The following is a 24,794-nucleotide window of genomic DNA, read 5'->3' as shown; positions in this document are numbered from 1 at the left end:
GAAACCCTTTGAACCAGCAGGCAAATGCAACATGAAGTTTCTTTCTTAGAAAGCAGTCTTTCTACTAGCGATTACTTCAGCAAAAATAATTTCTGAACTGCAGACCTCGTCAGCTAGATCTACTTAAATTATTTTCCATAAGGATAGGGTGTCTGCACACCAACCCTTGTTTTTTGCCTAAAGTGTCCATGGAGGTTAACATTAACAGATTAGTACATTTTTCAGTTTTCTTTCTAAACTTTACCAATAAAGGTGAATATATGCTGCACCTTCTTGATGTCCACAGGAAATTACATTTTTATATTTACAGGACAAAACAGTGCAGGAAGTCTGATCAGCTGTTTGTATCTTTTTCCCGTAACTGCTTGAGTCAGGCAGTATCCAAAATAACTCTGGCCAAATGGATTACTGATTGTATCTCACTGATTTATTCTCAAAATGGTTTAGAGCTGAGTTGTCTTCCTAGAGCACATTCCACTAGATCTATGGCTACTTCATCTGCCATTTTCTTCAGGAACATCCATTGACGACATATGCGCTGCAGCCACTTGGTCAAGACATTACAAATTAGCCATCGTCTCCAGAAGCAGATATTCTTTGCTTCAACAGTGCTGTGGCATGTCTTTCCTTGAGTATCTCCTGAGAGTTACTTAGCTGGATACTCTGACCCATCGTGAGGAAGAATAAAAAGGACAACATCAGATTTAGAAGATACATACTTACCATAACTTGGCATATGTGTTGTCAATTTTCATTCTTCCTCACCTCCCCTCCCTACCGTCCCCTGGCCTTGTCATTCCGTGAAGGATCTTTGGATGTTAATGGAACCCTCACATTCCTGGTTTGAGCCTCACCTTTTCTTGTCTGTCCTGTCTCTATAACACAGTGGGCCGTAGGGCAGCAAACTCGATCTGAGAATTTGGGCATTTAACAGAGCATTATGGGTAGAGGGAGGAGCTCAAGCTTTGGATCCAAAGTCTTGTGTATGTGGCTGACTCAGATCCAGTGATCGTATCCAAGATCCATATGTGAGGAAGAATGAAAATGGACAACACAGATGCCAAGTTATGGTACGTACATAACTTCTAATTTTCATTTGTCATCTTTTTGTTTTAAACATAGCTGTTCCTATCCAATCCCAAAACAGTTTCCTGTTTAACATCTTTAGATGTGTCTTTCCATTCGCTAACTGTAATGTCCATGCTTAATGTAACATGTTCTTCTGGACTTAACTTTTGAACTCTTCAAATATAACCCATATCCTCTTTAATTTTATTACAGAGTAAAGAAATAGTCTTCTGCCAGTTTCCTTGATTTCTTCTTGCTCTTTTACTAGTGTACTGTTCTTTCTTTTTCAGTATATTATGTTTCCTTCCTTGATTCTAACATTTTTACTTAGCCAGGGATTCGCCTCTTCTTTTCCTTTTAATACCTTTGTCTGTACAACCATTCCTTTATTTGTTCATTATTAACTTCATAAAGTTATCTTTCTTTAAAATATCCAGTCATTGTAAATTCTTATAGTCATATTCACTTAATTTCATGTTCTCACTGTGCCAGCTTGATTCTGTTCCCACAAAGAAGTTTTATATCTCTGTATTATCTCTCTACCCCTCTATCCAGTCGATACAGCCTTATGATACTCTCATAATTGTCATTTCATATTCCCATACGATCTTACCATTATTTTTCTCATGTATCAGCTGGCCCAATTCCATAAATTAGCAGTCAAGTTCCTAATATCTTTTCCGTTTTAATAACATGTATTTTATGCCAAAACTGTGCAAATAGCCAAATGGTCCAAAAAACCTGCAACCATCCTACCTTCATCTATTTCTTGCATTGTCACATTTCCAGTTTTATTTGTCCTGTGTAATAAGTAAAACCTCTTTCAGACAAACTTGCAAATTCCTCGTATACCATCACTTCTTTGCATGCTTTAATATCCTCTTCTGTTCATTTCACTCATTTCCTTAATTCAAGTCATCCATTACCACTAAGTCCATATTCACTGCTTTATACTTTTGTGTCTTCAGACATTTCTGCTCTGCTTCCATATGTGTCTTCACCTTTCCTAGTTAGCTGCCTTCATAGAAAATGCACTCTTCATTCAGTATTTTGCAGCCTAGCTGAGTGTCCCCAAATCATTGCTGCAAACTGTACAGATCAGCAGTTTTCTTTTTTCACTTAAGTCAGTGGCAGAATGCCTTTTGACACAATTTTATAATATTCATATATTTAAAGCTTTCTGGCTGTAAATAGTTTTTTTCTGTAAATAAACTTTCACAGAACTCCAGTTGTACCCCTGAGCAGCAGATGCAAAAGATATTACATTGTAAAATTTTGCCTTAATATTGAACTTATATGGAAAGTCTCGGTGGACTTTTATATGTGTGTGTCTGTATATATATATATGTGTGTATATATATATATATATATATATATATATATATATATATATATATATATATATATATAAATATATGTATATATATGTAATATATGGGATATGTGTGCCAGGCATAGGATAACATGTAAATGTTTTACTATAAGATGTGTACAGTATTTTATAATATACATTATAGTATTTACAATGCTTTTGAACATTTTTTGAATGGAGTGTGGCATTTTCAGGCCATGCCCTGTTGTAGTTGTTCAGAGAAGGAAATGATGACTTAACCAGTCATTATTCCTCTGTCAGCCCTGACAAGGGCTCCTCTGCATCCAGCAGATTTTCCTGGTTAACAAAGGTTTCTTTCATGTATTTATTTGTTTATTAAAGCATATGTGAAGTGTGTCATATGTTTCTGCTATTTTTGGGTAGTTCTTATGCCTATAAAGGAAAGCTGTTCATTTAGAAATCTGCCACTGTATTTCTCATCCTATGAGTCAATGGACAACCTGTTACTGCTGTCTGTAAAACCACCGTTAGCACCAACATTTCAGGTTTGTTACATAGTGTGGGCAGAACTATAATGGACAGAAACTGCAGTTGTTATTTAAATTTCAGTTGGAAGTACTGACTGCGGACTTACCAACACTGAGCACTTTGGTAGTCACATGCTAGAAAGAAAGGCATGTTTAACAGTGCAGCATTGGAGTTAATTAAAAAAAATGTACAATAAAACGTGTAAGTGTGTGTGTGTGTGTGTGTGTGTGTGTGTGTGTGTGTGTGTGTGTGTGTGTGTGTGTGTGTGTGTGTGTGTGTATCTTATGCAGAACTTCTTGTTTCTTCAAATGGTAAGGGTCCCATAACTGCAAATAAAATACTATTGGCATTTTGCTTTAAAAATTTTGCAGAAGCTTCCATACAAACAGCTTTGATTACTATCGCTTATCTTCTTCTGTAGATGAAGAGCACCTAGTTTAAGGATAGGTGTTTTAAAATGATTACTACCATATTTTGGTTTTCTTAATGGAGTATAACTAGATGTGTAATTATTGCATTATTACATTTCGTGTGGAGTGCCTAATTTAACAGTTTCTTCCTGTTTTGAAGATTCAGCCTAACCATATGACATACCATGCTGTCCGATCATTGCAAGATGTGGAATCTTCTGTGATCAGTCCAGATTCTCTGGGTACTGCAACCATCATTTATGAACAAGGTATGGTCACACTGTTGTGCCAGCTGTAAAGGTCTCAAGCTACAATTTTGATGTTATTTGGAGAATGTTAATACCAAAAGATGCATTGCTGTCATGATATACTGTTAACACAACACTAACAGTAACCCATGTAATTTAAGGGCAGCTGAGGAACAGTCTCATAGCCTTGATTTAACATATTTTTGGATTAGGAAATTCTCATATACATCTTGCACTCTGGTGCCCCTTAGTCTTGACCTACTTTTTAACATACAGCAGTAAGAAGAAAGTTACATATTTGTAAGTCTGTTATGTGGTACCTGGGATGACACTTTTGGATACTTATTCTTAGTGGCGCAGAAACAAATTAAAATGAAGTACTTTGTGTCTTATTTGATGTATTCCCATTGCTTCCTGCCGTTTACTCCATTTGCCATTGGACAGTTACTTCCCTTAACTATTTTTGTTCACAGAACTACTGATATCAGTGACTATACACGTATGTAACCTAACCCACATGGATAATCTCTGAATGCTGCAACTCTCCCTCAGTTTCCACAGCATAACTTTTAACTTCCCTGCCTTCCACTTATCTTTACGCTACCCTTCTAATCTTTTCTGTTCTTAACCTCTTTCACGTGTCTTCAACTCCCCTCCTCCCTGTATTGTCCATACTATTCATGACATTAGTCTTGAGTTCTCTGTGAAATGTCTTACGTTGTTTGTTAGCTTTGGAACACAGTACAGTCACTTCCGATTATTGTCTAACTGCTGTTTTTGTTTCATTGCCACAGCATTTCATTTGTGTCACAGGATGGACTGGAAATGGTCCATGTGGATCAGTGCTCTAACCCAGTTAATGCATTTAAATAAATAAAAATAAAGGGTGCCATTTTGGAAGTTCTGCTGTGAAAACCTTGATCATTCATTTGCTCATTTTCTTTAGGTCAGTGATAGAAAAACAGATTACATAACCTTGTGAAAGGACATTCCTTTTTCCTTCAGTGTGTATAATCTCAGAATTGTATATGATGTATAAATAAGGGGTTGAGGATGAAAACCCCCTACCTGTGAGAAGCTATAGGGGGCTTGCACTTAGCATTTTATTTTATTTCCACATCCATATCAGTTTCCAGTTGTCATTGTATTGAAGCTGACTGCTTAAATAGGTGATTAATGTGAACCAGATCAGTGCATGAATTTGCTGCATCAGCACCCAGTGTGCCTGCCTAACCCTATAAAAATTAGGATTAATACAAGTTAGCAGCATTTGATGCTAATGCCTGTATATCTTTCACAGCACTCAGTCTTCTGGCAAGTAGAGAGTTTTCTAGATGTGGTGGCCAAATCTGGAAATGCAGTAACACAGGATAAAACATTAGTCAAAAGAGTTGTTTACAGACCCTTTTCCTTTGTTAAAAGCTTAATTTGTTCTTTTTTTCTTCATTTTATTTGGTTAGTTTTTATAAATTTACGTGTTTAATATTTGTAGTAGTTGAAAGGCTATACACTGTTGATATGTTTGCGTTTTTACTAAACTTCTTGCCAGATATGCTTACTCTGTTTGGTACGGTATGCTGTTTTGTGTTTTCTGCTATATGTTGTTGCATTTTTTTCTTCAACTACAGTAACTGGTTCATGACTGAAGAAGTGTCCTAGTGGTTGGTGGGCTTAAAGATCATTTTCACATTGTTTCGGGATGTGAACTCTGGAACTGATCAGCTTTTATTCATTGAAAAAAGTTTTGAAATTGAAAACAATGGACTTCTATCTATTCATTGCAGATTAAACAACAACACTTGTGATCTTTTCTTTTGAGAAGACAGTTCACAAAATTAAACATTTGTATCCCACAACCAGTGCCCAATGAAATAAAAAGAAAATTAAATAAAAACATCCAAAGATGTCTTTTGCAGAAGATCTTTAATTCTTATCAGACCAAATGTGAGCTTTAAAAATCCTGTATGTTTTTCTGTGTATGACCATGAGATAGTTTAATGTTCCTAATACAGGTGCCTCTGTACCTAGTCCCCCTAATGTTCTGTCTTGGGGGGACAGTCAAGACTGACTCCTATAAAGATCTTAATAGGTAACATTCTTTTATCTTTTAATTTAAAAAGAATTTTACTGTGTATAGAAATATAACATAGCCAGATTTGTTAATTAAAGATATGGGATTGTGAGTGACAGCATTGAGCCAGCTTCACTTTATTGAGTATTGGAGAAGCCAGCTGAGAAGAGAGCGACGACATGTCGTTAAACCTGTTTATCTCACTAAGAGAGTACCCTGTCCTGTACCCTGCTTATCTTTCTGTTTAAGGGTGCAACACATGTATGTATGTATGTCCTGGGGCATATGCACCACTTATAAATCTCCAGCGGAGACCGGAGATGAGAGGGAGAGGAAAGTGCGACTATTGGGGGTGGGTAATCTCATTTGTGGAAGAGGTAATGAAGCCCGCCCACCATTCTGTTGTACCTCTAGCCATTGGTCTTATTTGGGGTATAGGTAGGAAAACAAATAAGGATTTGAAAAAAAAATCTGTGGCAGCTCAGTGGCTGATAGAGCAGAAGACCACAAAGGTATATATAAGAAATTTCATATGTGTGCAGGTATATGTGCTTTTCCTAATGTTACACCTAGGTGTTTGGTGTTGTAGAAATTACATATCTGATCTACAGCATATGCATACTAAATATACACACACTATATAAATATATATATATATATATATATATATATATATATATGTGTGTGTGTGTATGTGTGTGTGTGTGTGTGTATATATATATATATATATATATATATATATATATATATATATATATATATATATGTATATAAAATAATATTTTCAAGGTGCACTGATATTTTTATTCTGTGCCTTGCAATGCATCCATATCTTGTTTAAATCTGTTCTGCTGATTCTGCTCTTAAAGGCTGCTCTGTCATGGTAGGCTGCAGTATTATAATGTGTAAGTGCATCCCTTTTAGAGGTTCTGTCTCTGCACATTTCCCTTTTATAGAAGTATGCTGACATATCTCTCTAAATGGTATATGCTTAACTCCCACTCTCTGTCTCTTTGTTTCCCCAGCTAAACCATTGTACCTTATACATCTACCCACTGTTATGTTAATTTTTAATTTAGTGTTAAATGTTTTACTGCTTTTGTTAATGTTTCTAATCACTGTTGGAGCTTTTCTCCCCGGCCCTCCTCTGAAAATGGGTCTCTGACCCAGTCGGACTTTCCTGTTACCAAATATCAATATATAAATAAATTAAATAAATTTACAGCAATCTAGCAGTATTCCTAGATTTCCTTCTATTCTAATGTTGCAGCACCCATAAAAGTAGGGAATTGCTGCTTGCAGTGCCACCGTCTGGCCAGTATACCAAAGTCTTAGTCCAGGAGGGTATGTGTGATGTTGGTTACCAGGGCCATAACGTTGCTAGGTATAAAAGTGATGTCTGCACGTACCCTCATCAGAATTTTTATGCTGCAGTGATCATTGGACACCCATTTGCCAGTTCCACTAATGCATCTCGTTTCTTCAGACGACTGCATTCCAGATCATTAAAGACCAGACAACTGTTTTTGGCCATTACAGATAAGTGCCAGTGGGGTTTTCTTACTTATTTTGCTGACTGTTTAGACTTACGTGTCAGCTAAGAAAGGGAAGTGTGCTTATGGGAAAGAAATTCCTCACAAGGGCACACACACGATAAGTGTGTTTTTTTGTCTAGACAAGGCCCACGACCATACATCCTGTTCAATCTGTAAGTCGTTTGTCCCCAAGACCCCATGTAGCCGGTTAGTGGCTTTGAATCTTTATCTTGAGAAACAAAGAAGACGCTTGGCATTAGGCATGGAAGGAGGAGTAGGACCTTCCGATGAGCCGCCTCGGAAGAAGGCGAAAAAAGTTTGGCCCGAATCCCAGGCTGCACCTCAGTTGTCAGAACAGGCTCTAGAGGTGATTGAAGACCCAGAGTCCGTTCAGACAACTGTTACCAAAGCAGGCCCAGAAATCTTAATGAAAGCCGGGTGCGGGATACCGAAGTTACATCCACTGAGGTAATTCAGCCATTAGAGTCTGATGGCAGAGGAGAACCAGGTCTCGCATTCTCGGAAGCCCCTGCTCCTCCTATTCATGCTAGGCCAACGTCCGCTTCTCTTCTGACTGCTCCTATAACCCCCTTGAAAAGGAAACAGAAATCCAAGCACTTTGAACCCCCACAGATGCCTGGCTGGGAATCTTTCTCTCAAAGTCTGTTTAAGGCCTTTCAGGCATTAAATCACAGCAGCTTCCCCCTACTCTCACTTTTCAAACAATCCATGTGTCTGAGGAAGAATACTCATCTTCTGAGGAGTCCTTCTATGAAACACAAATTGAATTCCCCCAAGGAATTCATTACTCCAGAAGAGGAGGACTCTATTTCTCCTGAATCCCCAGGAGAAGAATTCAGTTTTGGGGATACCATCTCCCTCATGAGGGAACATTTTAAGTGGCAGGCTTCTGAGGTTTCAGAATCCAAGAAAAGGTACTTTGACCTTTTGCAAATGGAAGAGCCATCTCCCTCAGCTGTGCCTCCTTTACTGCCTGCTTTTCAGGATGCCTTCCTAACTGCTTCACAGTCTCTTGACTCCCAACCCCCAGCAGCTAAACGACCTGATCACTTTTACAGGGTCTCCCAAGACACACAGTTTCTTTACAAGAACCCTCCTGCAGATCCAGCTGTTATAGCTGTTTCTGCAGATAAGACATCCAGACAACTACATTTTACTGCTCTTTATCTAACTGATAAAAACAGTAAATTTATGGACAGGACAGGTGAAAAGGTATATACCTCCTCCACTCTGGCCATTAGGGCCCTGAATTGCCAAACCCACATGGCTATGTATGTACTTGACATCATTTCAAAAGCCTCCACCCTTCTGTCTGAGGTTCAGGATTCCCCTATCAAAGCACAACTAAATTCACTTCTCTCCACAGCATTCCAAGTGAACAGGCACTCTATTAAGTGCAGTTATAATGTAGTGGAAGCTGCATCCAAAGCTGCTGCTTCTGGATCAGTGCTTCGATGTTACTCCAGGATATGGCTACAGCCCCTCCCCATGGATGTTCAAACTAAACTTCTGGCTGCACCCTTAGACAATAAGGCCCTTTTTAGACAAGCTTCTGCTGAGCTTCTCAAATCCCTCCAAGAGAAGGGTAAAGAGTTACAGAACCTCAAACACCTACTGGTGTCCCCTATTCCTAGATATCATAGGAACTATCCTCAGAAACCCTCCTTTGTAAGAAGACAATCCTTTCATTCAGCACCACAATCAAAGGGATGTAGACAGCCGAGAAAGACTTTTACTCCCAGATTTCCCACCAGATCCTCTACCACTCCCTTTCAGAGCCAGCCTGACCAATCCAGGACTCGCCCACTGTGACTCACCACTCCTGCATCCAGCAGCACCCTTATACCTTCGACTCACCCTCTCCCTTCCCTCCTGGCAGAGACTAACGACAGAACGATGGGTCCTCTCCATCATCCAGAGAGGATATTACATGACTTGGTGGATGCTCTCACCTTTCCAAGGAATCCCTCAACCACCAAAAAAACAAATCCTCCTGTTCCCACCCATCATTCAGCAACTTCAAAATCAAGGTACCATAGACCCGGTGCCCACCCCTCAAAGGAACACAGATTTTTATTCCAGAATGTTCCTAGTACCTAGGAAAGAGGGTCCTTGGAGACCTATCATGGATCTATTCTTTCTCAATCTCTTCCTCCATGTACCCAGTTTCAAAATGATCACCTTACCTCTTCTTTTGCCTCTAATCCCCTCCCAGGCATTCATGGTAGCTATAGATATCAAGGATGCCTACCTCCACATCCCCGTTAATCTGGATTACAGGAAATTGCTCAGATTTTCAGTAGCCTCCTGTTATTTTCAATTCTCTGCATTGCCTTTTGGTCTATCCACTGCCCCAAGAGTGTTTACAGAGTGTCTAGCCCCCTTCATTACCCATTGCAGGACCCAGAGTATACAAATATACCCATACCTAGATGACCTACTCATCCTGCATCAAGGTCACTAACTCCTACTCCTTCATCTGCAACAGGTGTTGAGCACCCTCTCCTTTTTGGGGTTCATGATAAATGTAGAAAAATCTCACCTGAGTCCCTCACAGGACATGATTTTCCTCGGGTGCAGACTCCGCACAGACTGCATGAAGGCCTTCATCCCAGACCAAAGGATTCAGAAACTCTGTCTGTACTTCAATCAGATCCTTACCCAAACCACCCAGACAACTCGGGAATTCCTGAGACTGTTAGGCCACATGGCATCCCTTATACCCATGCTGCCTTTGGCAGGACTCCACATCCGCAAAATTCAGTGGGTGTTAAAAAAAAAAAAAAAAAACTATGGACCCAACATTCACAACCCTTGGACTCCCCATTTCCAGTTCTCCTCTGCCTAAAAAAGAAGATCCACTGGTGGACATCTGCAATGCAGACTAACCCAGGGACCCAACTTCAGGTCCCAGCACCACTACAACAGTTATCCACAGATGCTTCAGACCAGGGTTGGGGTGCAGTGTTACAAACAAATCAGCAACACCTCTCAGTACAAGGAAAATGGTCTGCTCTAAGGGTAAAAGACCACATCAACATCAAGGAAATGAGAGCCCTGCCATTAGCCCTTCTAACATTCAAGCCCTCTATCCTGCCAGGAACGTTAAAAGTAATCCCAGACAATATGACTGTCCTGTGGTACATAAACTATCAAGGGGGGACCTAGTCCTTCCCTCTGTGCAGCCTGACCATCCAGATTTGGAATCTAGCCGCTTCCCACATGGTCCACTTAGTAGCCATGTGTATCCCCTCAGAGCAGAATGTTATGGCAGACACACACAGCCGAACCTCAGCCCCTTCTCACGAATGGATGCTTCAGAGAGACGTTTTCCTAGACTTGATACACAGGTGGAGTATTCCACAAACAGACCTATTTGCCTCCCCAGTCAACAGGTAGATGCCCAACTTCTGTACAAGGAACCCACATCCACAAGCTTGGAAAGTGGGCGCCTTCCTCTTTTCATGGGGGGGGGGTGTACCTGTACGCCTCCCCCCTTCAGTCTAATCCAGAAAGTCCTCCTAAAAATTCAGAAGGACAAACCAAAAATCCTATTGGTGTGACCCCCCCCCCCCCATTGGCCAAGACAGCATTGGTTTCCCCTCCTATTTTCTCTAGCCAAGGGCAATCACCACAGGTTACCCCACTGTCTAGACTTGCACAGAACAAGGGGTCCCTGCCACACCCACATGTAAACAACCAAAAATTGACCTTATGGATAATAGGATTCTAAACCCTTACTGACACCTTTTATTCAGAGGATGTACTCAGTGTTCTGCAGGAGGCCAGAAAACCTAGCAGTAGGAGAAACTATGTAGCTAAGTGGCTCTGATTCTCCAGTTGGTGTCATAGGAACAACCAGGACCCCCTCACTATCTCCATTCCAAGGGTCATATCCTACTTATGTGAGCTACTCCAAACAGGGCTAACATATTCCTCAATCAAAGTCCATTTGTCTGCCATTTCTGCCTGTCTGCCCATTTCACCACCCCAGGCATTTAGACTGGAAGTCAAACTCTTTCTAAATGGAGTCCTCCACATCACCCCCCACGGAAACCCATCCCTCCACCGTGGGACCTAAGATTTGTATTAGAAAAGCTAACCTTGCCCCCCTTTGAACCAGCACATTCTGTTTCCTTGAAACTGTGCACATTGAAAACAGTCTTGCTAGTTGCCCTCACCTCCACCAGGAGGGTTTCAGAGAACCAAGCCCTGATGGCCACATCCCCCTACCTTGTTTTCCATAATGACAGAGTTGTCCTCAGGACTAACCCTTCATTCATGCCCAAGGTAGTTAATGAACTCTCGAATCAATCCATTAACCTGTTTTCTATCCTCATCCACAAAATGCCTCAGAAAGAACCGTACATTCCCTGGATGTACACAGACAACTTCGATACTACTTGGACAAAACCAAAAATATCAGGAAGTCAGATTAGTTATTTATTTCCTTCAGTCCCAGAGCCCTAGAGAAAGCTGTATCTAAGCAAATCATTGCCTCATGGATCTCTAAGTCCATTTCCTTGTGGTACTACCACCATGGGAAATCCTTACAAGGCAATATTAAACCCCATTCTACCAGAGCAGCTGTTTCCTCTACTGCCCTTTTCAAAGGCATAGACTTCTCTTCTATTTTAGAAGCAGCTACTTGGACCTCAGTACACACCTTCACCAAACACTACAAGCTGGACATAGCATCCCGTGCTAGAGCAGGATTTGCCAGGGCTATCCTACAGTCTCCTCGACCACAGGAACCCTTCCTCCTCCCAGGTTCATACTTAAAGGTCTGGTACTCTCCCTACTGTTATGAATACTGCAACATCAGAATAGAAGGACATAGAATAGTTGTGTAAGAACTTACCATAACCTTAGATGTCTTTCTCTTCTGTGTTGCAGTATTCAGTTCCACCCTACTACCCCCTGTCTCTTTCCATCTACTATCCCAGGTATCTCCTGAGGCATATTGCCATCACCCCCCCCCCGGTCTCTTCCTTTGCAGCCATCCTACTGCCCTGGGACTGGCATACATGCAAGTCTAAGGGTCTCAGATTAGGACCCTACTGGTCAAACCTTATAGACCATACTGTATGCAGCAAAGTAATTCTGATGAGGGTACGTGCAGACGTCACTTTTATACCTACCTTTGGTTTATGGCCTTGGTAACCGACGTCACATGTACACTCTTGGACTAAGACTTTGGTATAGTGGCCAGACGGTGGCACTGCAAGAAGCAACTCCCTACTGTTATGAATACTGCAACACAGAAGAGAAAGACATCTAAGGTTATGGTAAGTTCTTACACAACTATTCTATCTTTGCTGGATTGTTATATTTTAATGCATGTTCCCAACATTGGTCCCCTTTCCTAAGTGAGGTACAGAACATCTGTAGGCTCATTCACTTGCTGGTTCCCCTCCCCTTACTGATTTGTTGGGCTAGCTAAAGAACTAGCGATTTCCTTTTGCCTCTGTAACTCTTTAAGATGGGGAAATCTTTCTCTATTATCATGATGTGTTAAATTGTGATAGACAGTAGCAAAGTGAATTACCTTCCCAACCACTGCTCGTATTTATTTCTGTGTGAGTAATGTGATATTTTCTTATCATGAATGTATGCCACTTCTTCTAATAAAAGTTTTCCTCACATACATACTGTTGTTTTATGTGTTGCCATACTTTAGTCTAACAGTCCTTGCAGTTCTCTGCCATCAGGAAAAACATAGCAGTTACTTAATTTTACAGCAAAATGCAGTTTCAACCAACCTGGTAGAAAATTTATCATTCCATAAGTATAACACCACCAGTGGCATTTTTTTCAGAAGTGAAAGTTTTCACAGTGCGTTACAATTATTAATAGAAAATGTAGTTATGTGACCTATGTTAACACATTTAAAACAAAGAGCTGAACACTTGTTACAGGTTTGCAGCAGGTTTACACTGCTCAGTTCTGGACACAGTTTCATGACTTAATCTTTCTAGAAGGTAACACAACTTTAAAAATCTTTAGGGTCTATTTGACACATCTACTTAAAGTATAGGTAAAGATTTTTTAAATTTGTCAATTGCTATCATTTTAGTTTTGTCATGTTAACCCTCAGGATCTAACCATAATGCAGTTAATAAGCTTCAAGTCACTACCTTTGACCTTAACATTTTCTCATGAGAAAATGCCTGTTGAGTAAAACTCTTTGTTTACTGAGAATGTCTGTAAAAACAGTCATTGATTCTCCACTTAACTGGGCCGATAGGGTCATGACCAGGCACCTTGATACAGTCCCTACTGGTGGACATACCACTTGAAAGTGATAAGATATGTGTCATGGTTATCCTGACATAGCTGTTTTTACTGTCCTATGAGGTAGCCATCAACTTGGCTACTGCAAATATCCCTTCAGTTGTAGCCATTATGGTCTGTAGTAGCTGCTCCTGCTCCACTGTAGTCACCTTGAGACATGGATCCACACACAGCTCCACCAACAAAATTAAATTTCCCAACACACACCACAAGACCTTTTCTCTCTGTCTCACTTTTGGGGACATTGCACTCACGGTGGCAGTGATAGGTGTCAAAACTTTGAGAATAGTAATTGGTGCCAGCAATACCTGCATTCTCCACAAGTGTGGAAAATGATTGAAGCCGATAACACCAGTTTTTATAAAACATCACAGTTTATTCCCCCAAGAAAACTTTACAAGTACAGGTTATTCCAAGTAAACCTTTTTTACCTTTTTAATGCCAGTCTAAACCGGCAATTATTATTATTTTGTTGTCTATAAAGATCTTGTATCATGGAAATATTCAATTTCTCAATTAGTAACACTTCTACTTCTTAGAGCATTTGTCATATTATAAATAAGAAATAAGGGCAAATTATCCAATTCTGTGTTTCCATAGGATTATTTTTCACCTCAGCATATCCTTTTTTCAGTCAAGCCACTATTCAAAAAATTTCTTCCCAGTTTTCATTTAATGGTTAACTTTCAATTCCTTGGCATCTAATGAGTGTATACTTTGATATGAATGCAAATGTTGAAAAAGAGTTGAAAAAAAGAAAAAATTATGGGTACCTTCTCTTTTGCTTACCATAACATTTATTAACTCATGTAACTGTTCTTTTTTAGAACTGAAAATAACTAAATATTCTTTACATTAAAACAATTCATGTAGTTCTGTTTTTCTTATTCCCAATATTTTGTAAATTCCATCTTCATCCTGCTTGTCACCCTATCATATCCTGCCTTTTTTTTTTTACTTTTGTTCAAAATATTCCATCTGTTGCTGTTGCAGTATTGCTCACTACAGCATTGCCCAAATAGCACTAACAGTGATAAATTTTCTGAATCCTGGCCAGTGTCTGACATGAACCAGAACAGTAGTTTGAACATTTACTATATGTATAAGTGGGTCTACTTCATTTGCCCGGCACCCATTTGCCCAAGACCAAATGACCGAAATTTCATTTGAGCGACACTTCATTTGACCGATAAGTATTATTGGCAAGAAAATGGGATATGCCACTGTAGTGCAACCCTGAAGTTAGAATATATAGTTGGGGGGGTGTGGGGTGTGAAGCCCCCCACTTAATTTCATATTATATTGTTCAGTTTTGCTTTAATATTGCTTAGTAAAACAAAAGTAAGTGGGGGGCTTCACCCCCAACACCCCCCCTAACTATATATTCTAACTCCAGGGTCGCACTACAGTGAGCAAGGGGGCATATCCCATTTTCTTGCCAATAATACTTGTCGGTCAAATGACATTTCGGTCAAATGGGGTCGGGCAAATGGGTGTCGTGCAATTGGAAGTTTGGGCAAATGAAGTAGACCCATATAAGTATATAGAATATTTGTTAAAATTTCTCTTATTTACCAGTTGGTCTATATCATTACAGAAGATTTTGTACTTGTAGAGAGAAATATTTCATGACATAACCTCGCAAATGTTTCCATAAGTTAGCTGAACAGTAAATCGTTATTTAACAGCTGGGAAAAGAATATCAGTATAAATGTTCTCTGCAGATAGTAGCATCGGTCTTATATTTTATGAACTCTAACCTGCGTTATCAGTTTGTACTTTACTAATTATTGAAAGCAATAGTAATGGTTCAAGGCAGCAAAAAGCACCCCTGCACTACCAGGCTATAACTCATTCCACACCTTCCAGCCCCATAACTTGGCCTGAAGCTCCAAAGGCGGTGGTGTTTCCATATTCATAAAGGATGTGCACACCTCCAGACTGGTAGCCCAACATAACGCATCAGAGATACTTCAGGTGCAGTTAACACTGGGTAAGTCAGCGATTCAGGTCGTAGCCTGCCATAGGTCCTCAACCATATCCCAAGACTCACACTCCACATTCCTAAGCACCCTGGAGAATATTAGGGTCCAACCTAACATTCTCTTACTAAGCGACTTCAATTACCCACTACTCCTGTATCAATACACTTGTCCAACATTTCCTGGAGTTCATTAATTCCAATGCCCTGGACCAGCTCGTTCTTACCCCCACTAGAGGTAGCAACATCCTTGATCTGGTCATTACTAACATGGACGATCATTGCTCTATACCAGTAGTCAGCTTCTCCCTGGTTAGATCTGACCACAAACTAATCACCTTGGAAATCCACATCCCTCACACCCCCCGCAAAGGTAACCACCATGAACAACTTCTCCAAAGCTAACTTTTTGGGCTCCTAAAAACAGAGGTGGCTAACTTCACGGCACCCATGCAAATGGAGAATAGTTGTATGACTGCCGAATCATACACCAATGCACTGTATGAACACGTACACAAATGCATGGATCTTGCCATACCCAATAGAACCAAGACGCTCTCCTCCAAAAAAAGGAAGCTACTCTGGTGGTCCCCTGCCATAAACAAACTTTACAACAGAAGGAGGAAACTGATGCAGAATAAGGTGAAGTCCCAAGACTGGAAAAACTCCCTTATCAGCCTCAACAAAAAGTTCAGATCCCTCATCAAATCCTCTAAAACTAGCTATGAAAATAGAATTGCAGCAGATAGTAAAGACAACCACAAGGCCTTCTGTAGTTATGTAAAGAATCTCCATGGCAATACCCAGATTTGCTCTGAGCTACTGAACAATGATACCTCCTATAGAGAGCCAGCAGATATTGCCAGTATACTGGCCGACAGATTCAGTGCCAACTTTACCCTCCCCCCACAAAGGACCAATCACAATACCAGTAGATTGCCAGGCATCCAGTATTACTTCCACACATGTTAAAACAGCACTGTCCAAGGCCAATAATACAGCTTCTATGAGACCTGACAATATCCCTGGCTGTGTTCTAAATGAACTACAGAGTGAACTGGCACCTCACCTGTGTGCCCTGTTTAGTCACAGCGTCACCTCAGGCTTTGTCCCTACCGAATGGTGCACTGCTACAGTCATCCCTCTCAACAAAGGAGGAGTGAATACAGACTCTGGGAACTATCACCCCATTAGCTTGATGAGCCTGATATGCAAAGCTATGGAACGTATCATCATGGACCTAATAAACAAGGATATAGGGAATCTCCAAACTCTGGATCCCACACAGTTTGGTTTTGTGAAGGGTAGATCATGCCTGCTCAACTTGGTCGGCTTCTTTGAGTCAGTCACCAGAGCTGTGGATGAAGGCAAGGTGGGTTCATACAGCCTACCTTGATCTGGCCAAGGCTTTTGATACCATTCCCCACTCAGGAATCAGAAAAACTCACTAAGCTAGGCATCAACCCCTGTATCACTAGGTGGGTTGCAAACTGGCTCACAGAATCCACAATGTGAAAGTAGCTGACTCCACGTCAGACTGACGACTAGTCACGACTGGAGTCGCACAGGGTTCAGTCCTGGGTCCTCTCCTGTTTGGTATCTACTTCTCTGAAGTCCAGGCCAATACGAAGGGATTCTGGCTGACAAAGTTTGCAGACGATTGCAAGTTGGGAGCTATTATTAACTCCCCAAGTGATGTTGACATCCTGCAGAATGGCCTCACTGAGACCAACAACTGGTGTCAGAACCATGGCCTTAAGCTCAATGCCAAAAAACCTGGTTCCCATGAATTACCACATTGATGGTAGTCCACTGAACACAGAAGAGATCTGGGAACACAGGTCGACAGCAACCTCTCTTTTGATCACCACATTGCTACTGTGATCAGAAAGTCCTTCTATGTGGCGCATCTCATTACTAAGGGTTTTGCATCCCGGAAGAAAAAGGTCGTTGTCTCCCTCTACTCTTCCCTCATTTGGCCAGTCGTTGAGTACAATGCCCTATTTTGCATGTACCTCACTAGATACCTGCACCAACTGGACAGGCTGCAGAAGTACCTCACAAAGAGGATCCTAGGCCTTAAACACTTGTCCTATATGGACAGACTCAAAAAACTCCAACTATTCTCTGTCGCATATTGCCTACTTAGAGGCAGCTTTATTTACAAAGCCATGTCTGACCCAGCTCTTTTAGAAATGCTACATCTAAATAAATCCCAATTCCCTCTGCACCACACGCTCCAGAGACCTCAACCTCATTACCACAATTAACAGAACATGCTGGAGGGACAGGTTTATAACCCAGAGACTGCCCATACTATGGAATAGACTTCCCGTACATGTCAAGCGGAGCACTTCGCTGACCCTCTTCGAGAAATCTTGATGAGTGGATGGGAAACAGAAAATTCACCCCGGGGATAACTCCAGTGGCTGTACTCGACAGAGGCACTGGGAACTAAGGTTGGGTTGCACTGTGCCAGGGAAATCTTATGGCTAAGCTTGTAAAGGCCCCAGGGCCATTAGCTTAGTACACACCTATGAACCTATGAGCATTTCTTACATGGTATGCGGATGAAACCTCCAATAAATTTTGAATGACATAACCATCCAAAATGTAGTATTCATTTAAAATTCCTTAAGTTGTCAAGTGAAAATTTTCAGCTTCATATTGTTGCTTTGTTCATACTGATTTATAAATTTAACTTAGAAGAATTAAATGGAGACCTAGAACCTAGCATCTGAAGTAGTTACTTCATTTGTTCTGCAACCTGTGGGTCTCGGATCCGACCTCGGATCCGACCGGCAGCTTTCCAAGCTTCAAGATCCGAGCTCCTAGCTCCTCCCCTCTACCCACAATCCCCTGTCACCACCACACTACCTCAGATCGGTTTTGCTGTATCACCTGAAAAAACCTGTAATAAACAGGTTCAGATATTCTCAAGAATCATAAAGATCCTAGAAACCCGATACAGGTTAGGGGGATGGCAGGGGGGGGATGGTTGCAGACAAATGAAGTACCTACTCAGATGGAACATTATGGCGAGTACATAACTTCTAAATCTGAAGTAGTTACTTCATTTGTTCTGCAACTTGTGGGACAGAGTCCCCAGCTACCTAAACAAAGAAAACTGGGTGGTATATGGGAGGATATTCGGAAGCACCACGGAGCCAAAGGACGCCCTGCTTCTAGATATCATGTCCAGCTTATAATGAGAAATAAACGTATGATCAGAAGACCAAGTGGCTGCTGAACATATGTTGTCCAACGGCATCCTGGACCAGAAGGCTGCAGAAGTTGCGATGGACCTTGTGGAATGTGCACGGATTTTGAATGGGGTTGTTTTGCCTGATGCCTTATAAGCCTGAGAAATACACTGACAAATCCAATTAGCCAGTGTCACTTTGGATATAGGTTTTCCCATGAATGAAGGAGCAAATGACACAAAGAGTTGATCAGCCTTACGAACATCTTTGGTCCTGTGCAGGTAAAAACGCAACTGTCTATGTACGTCTAGTGTATGCAACATGTATTCTCCCTTATTTTGAAAATTTTTGAAAAACACTGGCAGATTGATAGTCTGATTGATATTTGCCACAGATGCCACTTTTGGTAAGAAAGACAGGTTAGCCCTGAGAGACACTCTGTCATTGTGGAAAATAAGATAGGGAGGTTTCATGCACAAAGCTTGGAGCTCTGAAACCCTTTTAGCAGAAGTTATGGCTACCAAGAATGCTGTTTTCCAGGACAGACAACCATCCCCCCCCTGCCATCCCCCTAACCTGTATCGGGTTTCTAGGATCTTTATGATTCTTGAGAATATCTGAACCTGTTTATTACAGGTTTTTTGAGGTGATACAGCAAAACCGATCTGAGGTAGTGTGGTGGTGACAGGGGATTGTGGGTAGAGGGGAGGTGCTAGGAGCTCGGATCTTGAAGCTTGGAAAGCTGCCGGTCGGATCCGAGGTCGGATCCGAGACCCACAGGTTGCAGACAAATGAAGTACCTACACAGATGGAACGTTATGGTGAGTACATAACTTCTAAATAGAAAGGACATTAGTTATTTTTTTTTATTATTTTTATATCTGTTAAAAAAAAAATCATACTTCAAGTCCTGAAGCTCCTAATTCCTTTATGTAATAGAATTATTATAATTGAATAACAGAAAATATGTCAAGAAGTTTAGAGTCACAGTTTGTAACTGTTAATATATTACAGAAATTTAAGGGAGAACACATTTCCATCATCTACTGTCATATTGTATCCAGTTTTCTTTTGCAACTGCATATCTTCCAGAAGTAATTTGGAAGATAATACACAGTCAGCAAACATCCCAGTCTTAAAACTACTAGTTTGAACACTGTATCAAAAGCTGCATCTCGCAGAACAAACATCCCACACAGAGTACACCTGTGCAAGAATTGTAGTAGAGACTGCTACATGCATATGTAGATTCCCTAACCTGAATGGTCTTCTTAATACTAACGTGAATTTAAAAGGCTTGGAATATTGTAATATGCAGTATCTTATACAATCACAAATTTGACTTCTGAAGTTTAATATTGCATAACTAAATCCAATAGTCCTTTCCCTTAAGAGATGCACATAATTTTAAATTTATATATGCTGACAATAACATATACAGATTTTTCCCCATCAGTTGTTACAAATTCATTTGAGGTTTTATAATAAAACACATTCACTTGTATACTCCTTCAGTACATATTAGTATTTGTTATGCAATTATAATATATTAATAGTGCATTAATAGTATATCTGTGATTTCTAATTAATCCAGTACCAGTTTACACCATATAAACATTCACTTAAATACTCAAACATACACACAGCTGTACAGAGACAGAGTAAACATATTCCTCCCCTAGACTTTAAATAGTAGTAGTATTAGTGGATTTCTTAGCATGCAGTTAGTTCCCTTTAGTACACTTTAACTTGTTCAGTCCCAGATGTCAGTAAACATCATCTACAAAACAATATTTGTTAGATGTTCATCGTGCATACAGCTGCAGTCATAACAGATGGGTTATCCTGCCATCAGGCGGGTCCTCGGTCGGCCGAATTCCAAAGTCTAGGTCCGGCGTCGGTTGTCGTCGCTTCCTCCCTGACGTCAGTGCGGCAGGGATATAAAAAAGGCAGCTGACGCCATTTTCCCAGTCTTTCTTGCCGCGCGGTGCCCGAAGCAGAAGCAGTTCGCAAGTGCCGGTCGGCCAGCTCCTGACATTTATGAAAGTATTTCAGCCGAAGTCTTCTTGAAAGCTAAGTACCCCGTTGGGGAAACTTTTCTTGCCTCAGACCGATGTCAGACAAAGTTAATAATTGCATTTCATGTGGGAAGCAAATACCGCATAAGGATTTCCACTCTTACTGTATACCTTGCTTAGGCCCAGACCACGACGTCTCAGCCTGCCGTTTTTGTGCTAGATTCAACAAACGCACTATTAAGCATCGGGCGGAGTTCGCCCTTCACTTTTTTGGCAAAAAATTTAATTATATTATGTCGTCGGATACCCCGACTCCAGTTTTGAGCAAAAAATGCAAAGATAAGGACCGGCACACGAGGTCTGCACCACCTACTGATACCACGCTAAGGCCGACTACCGGTTCTCCGGTACTCAGCGAGGCGCCTACGCAGCCCCTGAGTACCGATGACAATGCATTACCAGTGTCTTCAGTGCCCGAGGTCGCAGGCTCCTCGGCCCCCATTCCTACTACAGATACCGATGCCGCTCCTGGTGGGGAAACTCAGAATTTAGACAGGCCTGCCATTTCTCAAGGGGTCTTCAAGCCTTCCTCTTTCTCTATTAAAGCCTTCACTAAATCTAAAACAGCCATGAAAACCAAAAAACAGGTTCCTCAGACACCCTCTCAAGGCTCCATGCCTAAAAACAGATACTTAAAATGGCTGAGGATTTGATTACTCTTATCAGGGGTTCTCAACCCCCCTCTGACAAAAGGCCCAGATTAGAGGAAGACTACCCTTCCTCAGATCAAGCTTCTATTGCCTCAGAACTATCTGAGGACCAGGATTGTGCCTATTCTCCATTCGAAGACTCTGATCCAGAGGAGTCTATTCCCTCGGTCTCCCCCCCTGAGGACTTCTCTTTTGGGGAAACCCTGCATACATTGAGGGAACACTTTCACTGGGAAGGGCAAGATTACTCAGATTCCAAGAAAAGGCTCAGGGAATTTCTTCTGCTCCCCCAGCATAGGCCTCTGGCTATCCCTCCTGTTTTAGATATATTGGATGATGTGTACACAGAAGCCAGCCTTAATCCTGATTCTTTGCCTCCAGCTCCTGTTAAACCAGACAGGTATTACCGGGTTACTGATTTTTACCAGTTCCTATATAAAAGCCATACTGCTGACCCAGAAACTATTTCACAGGGTCCCAAGGGAATTAAGGCCTCTACTGCTAAAAACCCATTACCTTCAGAGAGAGATTCCAGATCTTTAGAAAGGTGGGGGAAAAAGGTGTACACCTTGGCCACTTTAACCATGAGGGCATTAAACTGTCAGTTCCATATGTTAAAGTATCAACAGTTTTTGATATCTCAGCTGAAAAGCAAAATGACACAACCAGAACAACCAGATTTAAAAGAGTTGCAGGATTTGTTGCATGGTGCAGAGCAAGTAGGTAAACATACCTTGCAGTGTGGTTTTGATGCTTTAGAGGCCTCATGTAGAGCTGCTGTTACGGGGTCTGTTATACGTAGGCATGCTTGGCTCAAAGAGCAAACCTTACCAGATCATGTCAAAGCTAAATTATTAGATGCACCCCTTCAAAAAGATGTATTGTTTGGTGTTAAAGCAGAGGAGGTGCTAAAGAAAATGGAGGAAAAAGCGAAATCAATGCAAACAGTGAAAGATTTCCTGCAGGTACAGCCTCCACGTTTCAGCAGAAACTGGCCTTCAAAAAATTGGTCCTTTCCAGCCAAGGACAGACCTCAAAGGGGCAGATACAGGCATCCAAGGGGTAGAGGGCAACCTCAAGGATCTTTCAGAGCCAAACAGTGGCAAGCACCAACCCCAAGAGGTGGAGAAGATAGATCACAGTCTTTTAGAAAACAGACACAATGACTTCCCCCTACACCTGCCAAGCAAAGCTTTAATGGCAGCACCTTTGGATGGAAAACTGACATTATTCTCAAAAAATTGGCATATTGTTACAAAAGACAAATGGATTCTGGACATTATAGACAGAGGCTACAGGTTCCACTTTCACACCCTTCCAAAAATGAGAGGCATGCCAAACCTGCCACAAAATCAAAGGGCAGAGGCACAAAAACAAATTTCAGCTCTCATGGACATGAAAGCAATTCAAGAGGTATCTGCAAAAGAACAAGGTCAAGGGTTTTATTCCAGACTATTCCTGGTACCAAGGAAAGACAAAGATTGGAGACGTATCTTAGACCTATCCATCCTAAACACATATCTACAGGTGCCAAAATTCAAGATGCTCACATTACAGCAGCTTCTTCCCATGCTGGGCAAGAAGTCTTGGCTGGTAACACTGGACCTCAAGGAGGCATACCTGCATGTCCCCATCAGACAAGTTTGCAGAAGATACCTCAGATTTCTTGCAGGTTCAACCCATTACCAATTCTCTGCATTGCCCTTTGGCTTATCTACTGCACCCAGAGTGTTTACGAAATGCCTGGCATCAGTAATCGCCTTCTGCAGACTACAAGGGATACAAATCTACCCATATCTGGATGACTGCCTGATCCAAGCAGACAGCAAGGACATACTACTGCAGCACCTGGCGTTTGTAATAAAACTGTTGAACTTCCTGGGATACACAGTCAACAAAAAGAAATCAAAACTAATACCCTCTCAACAAATTATTTTCCTGGGTGCCAACTTGGACACAACCACCCAGATGGCCTACCTCACGCCAGACAAGCAAGGGCAACTGTCTCAATACTTCAGAAAAATGGCAACTTACACCAGGCTAACTGCAAGGAAAGTCCTGCAGGCTCTGGGATTCATGGCATCTTGCATCCTACTTATCCCATGTGCAAAGCTACATATGAGGAAACTTCAATGGTATCTAAAAAACTTATGGTCTCAACACAGCCACAGCTTGGAAGCAATTATACCACTCATTCCATGCCTTCAAAAGGAATTTATGTGGTGGGCTCAAGCTTGCCAAAGAAACACAGGTCTTCCTTTCTGTGTACCTCAAGAAACTCAAATCATCACAACAGATGCCTCAGACTACGCCTGAGGAGCACACATGACAAATCAGTGCATTCAGGGAAAATGGGCACGAAAAGAGAAGCTCCTTCACATCAACCAAAAGGAAATGCTAGCCGTGCAAAGGCTATTATGACCTTCAAAGACCTACTGCATCCAGGCCAGCTATTGATAAGGACAGACAACACCACAGTGATGTGGTACATAAACAAACAGGGGGGAACTCATTCATATTCCCTGTGCAGGCAAGCCATGACCCTATGGAACACAGCACTGGAATTGAAAATTCAACTACAGGCACAATTCCTGCCAGGGAAGGAAAACACACTGGCAGAAAACACACTGGCAGACAACCTAAGCAGAAATATGACAGATCCACACGAATGGAAGTTGCATCCTCAAATTTTCACAAAGATAACTCAGGCATGGGGACAGCCAGACATAGATCTCTTTGCTACCCACAGAAATTGCCAGTTGAAAAAATTTTGTTCAAGGACCTATCATCCACAGGCCTGGAAAGTGGATGCACTTTCCCTCAATTGGGCAACATTGACAGTCTATGCCTTCCTGCCTCTTCCTCTGCTGCCCAAAGTTCTATTAAAAGCCAGAGCAGAGAGGCCGAAAATGATTCTCATTGCTCCAGACTGGCCAAGGCAACACTGGTATCCACTCCTGAAGAGCCTGACACATTCCCCAGCATGGATCCTACCTCTAGTCCCTCCTGTTGTCCCAGCACAACTACAAAACTCTTCACAGCCAGCTCAAAACTCTAAATCTAGCTGCATGGAGAATTCCTTGATTTCCCAACAGTTTCTCCTCTCCAAGGAGATGCAGGATGTCATCTTGGAGGCCAGAAGACCTTCTACTAGAAAGGCCTACTCCGCCAAATGGAAACGATTTTGTGCCTGGAATCAAAAGAAGGGACAGAGTCCTTGGGCAGTAAATATACCTCAGATTTTACAGTACCTAGCTGAGATGTTAAACAATGGACTTTCCTTCTCCTCCATCAAGATCCACGCTTCAGCCATTTCTGCACAATACAACACAGATCCTCCTTTATTCTCCCATCCTCTGTTAAGGCAGTTCCTC

At 41.4% G+C, this 24,794-nt stretch overlaps 1 protein-coding gene across 6 annotated transcripts in view; it reads left to right on the top strand.

Annotated features, from left to right (window-relative positions):
• Positions 1 to 24,794, top strand: part of ZNF335 (zinc finger protein 335) — a 1,318,033-nt gene that overhangs the window by 779,929 nt on the left and 513,310 nt on the right. For all 6 annotated transcript variants that reach the window (XM_044090241.1, XM_044090238.1, XM_044090239.1 and 3 more), the window contains one exon: positions 3,500 to 3,608. In XM_044090241.1, the coding sequence (XP_043946176.1) occupies positions 3,500 to 3,608 (109 nt within the window). The remainder of the gene's footprint in view (positions 1 to 3,499; positions 3,609 to 24,794) is intronic.

This window comes from Protopterus annectens, chromosome 12.part0, assembly GCF_019279795.1.
Source record: "Protopterus annectens isolate FY-2018-M chromosome 12.part0, PAN1.0, whole genome shotgun sequence".
Lineage (NCBI taxonomy): Eukaryota > Metazoa > Chordata > Ceratodontiformes > Protopteridae > Protopterus > Protopterus annectens.
The sequence above is the reverse complement of the archived record's forward strand: the minus strand, read 5'-3'. Positions and strand labels throughout refer to the sequence as shown.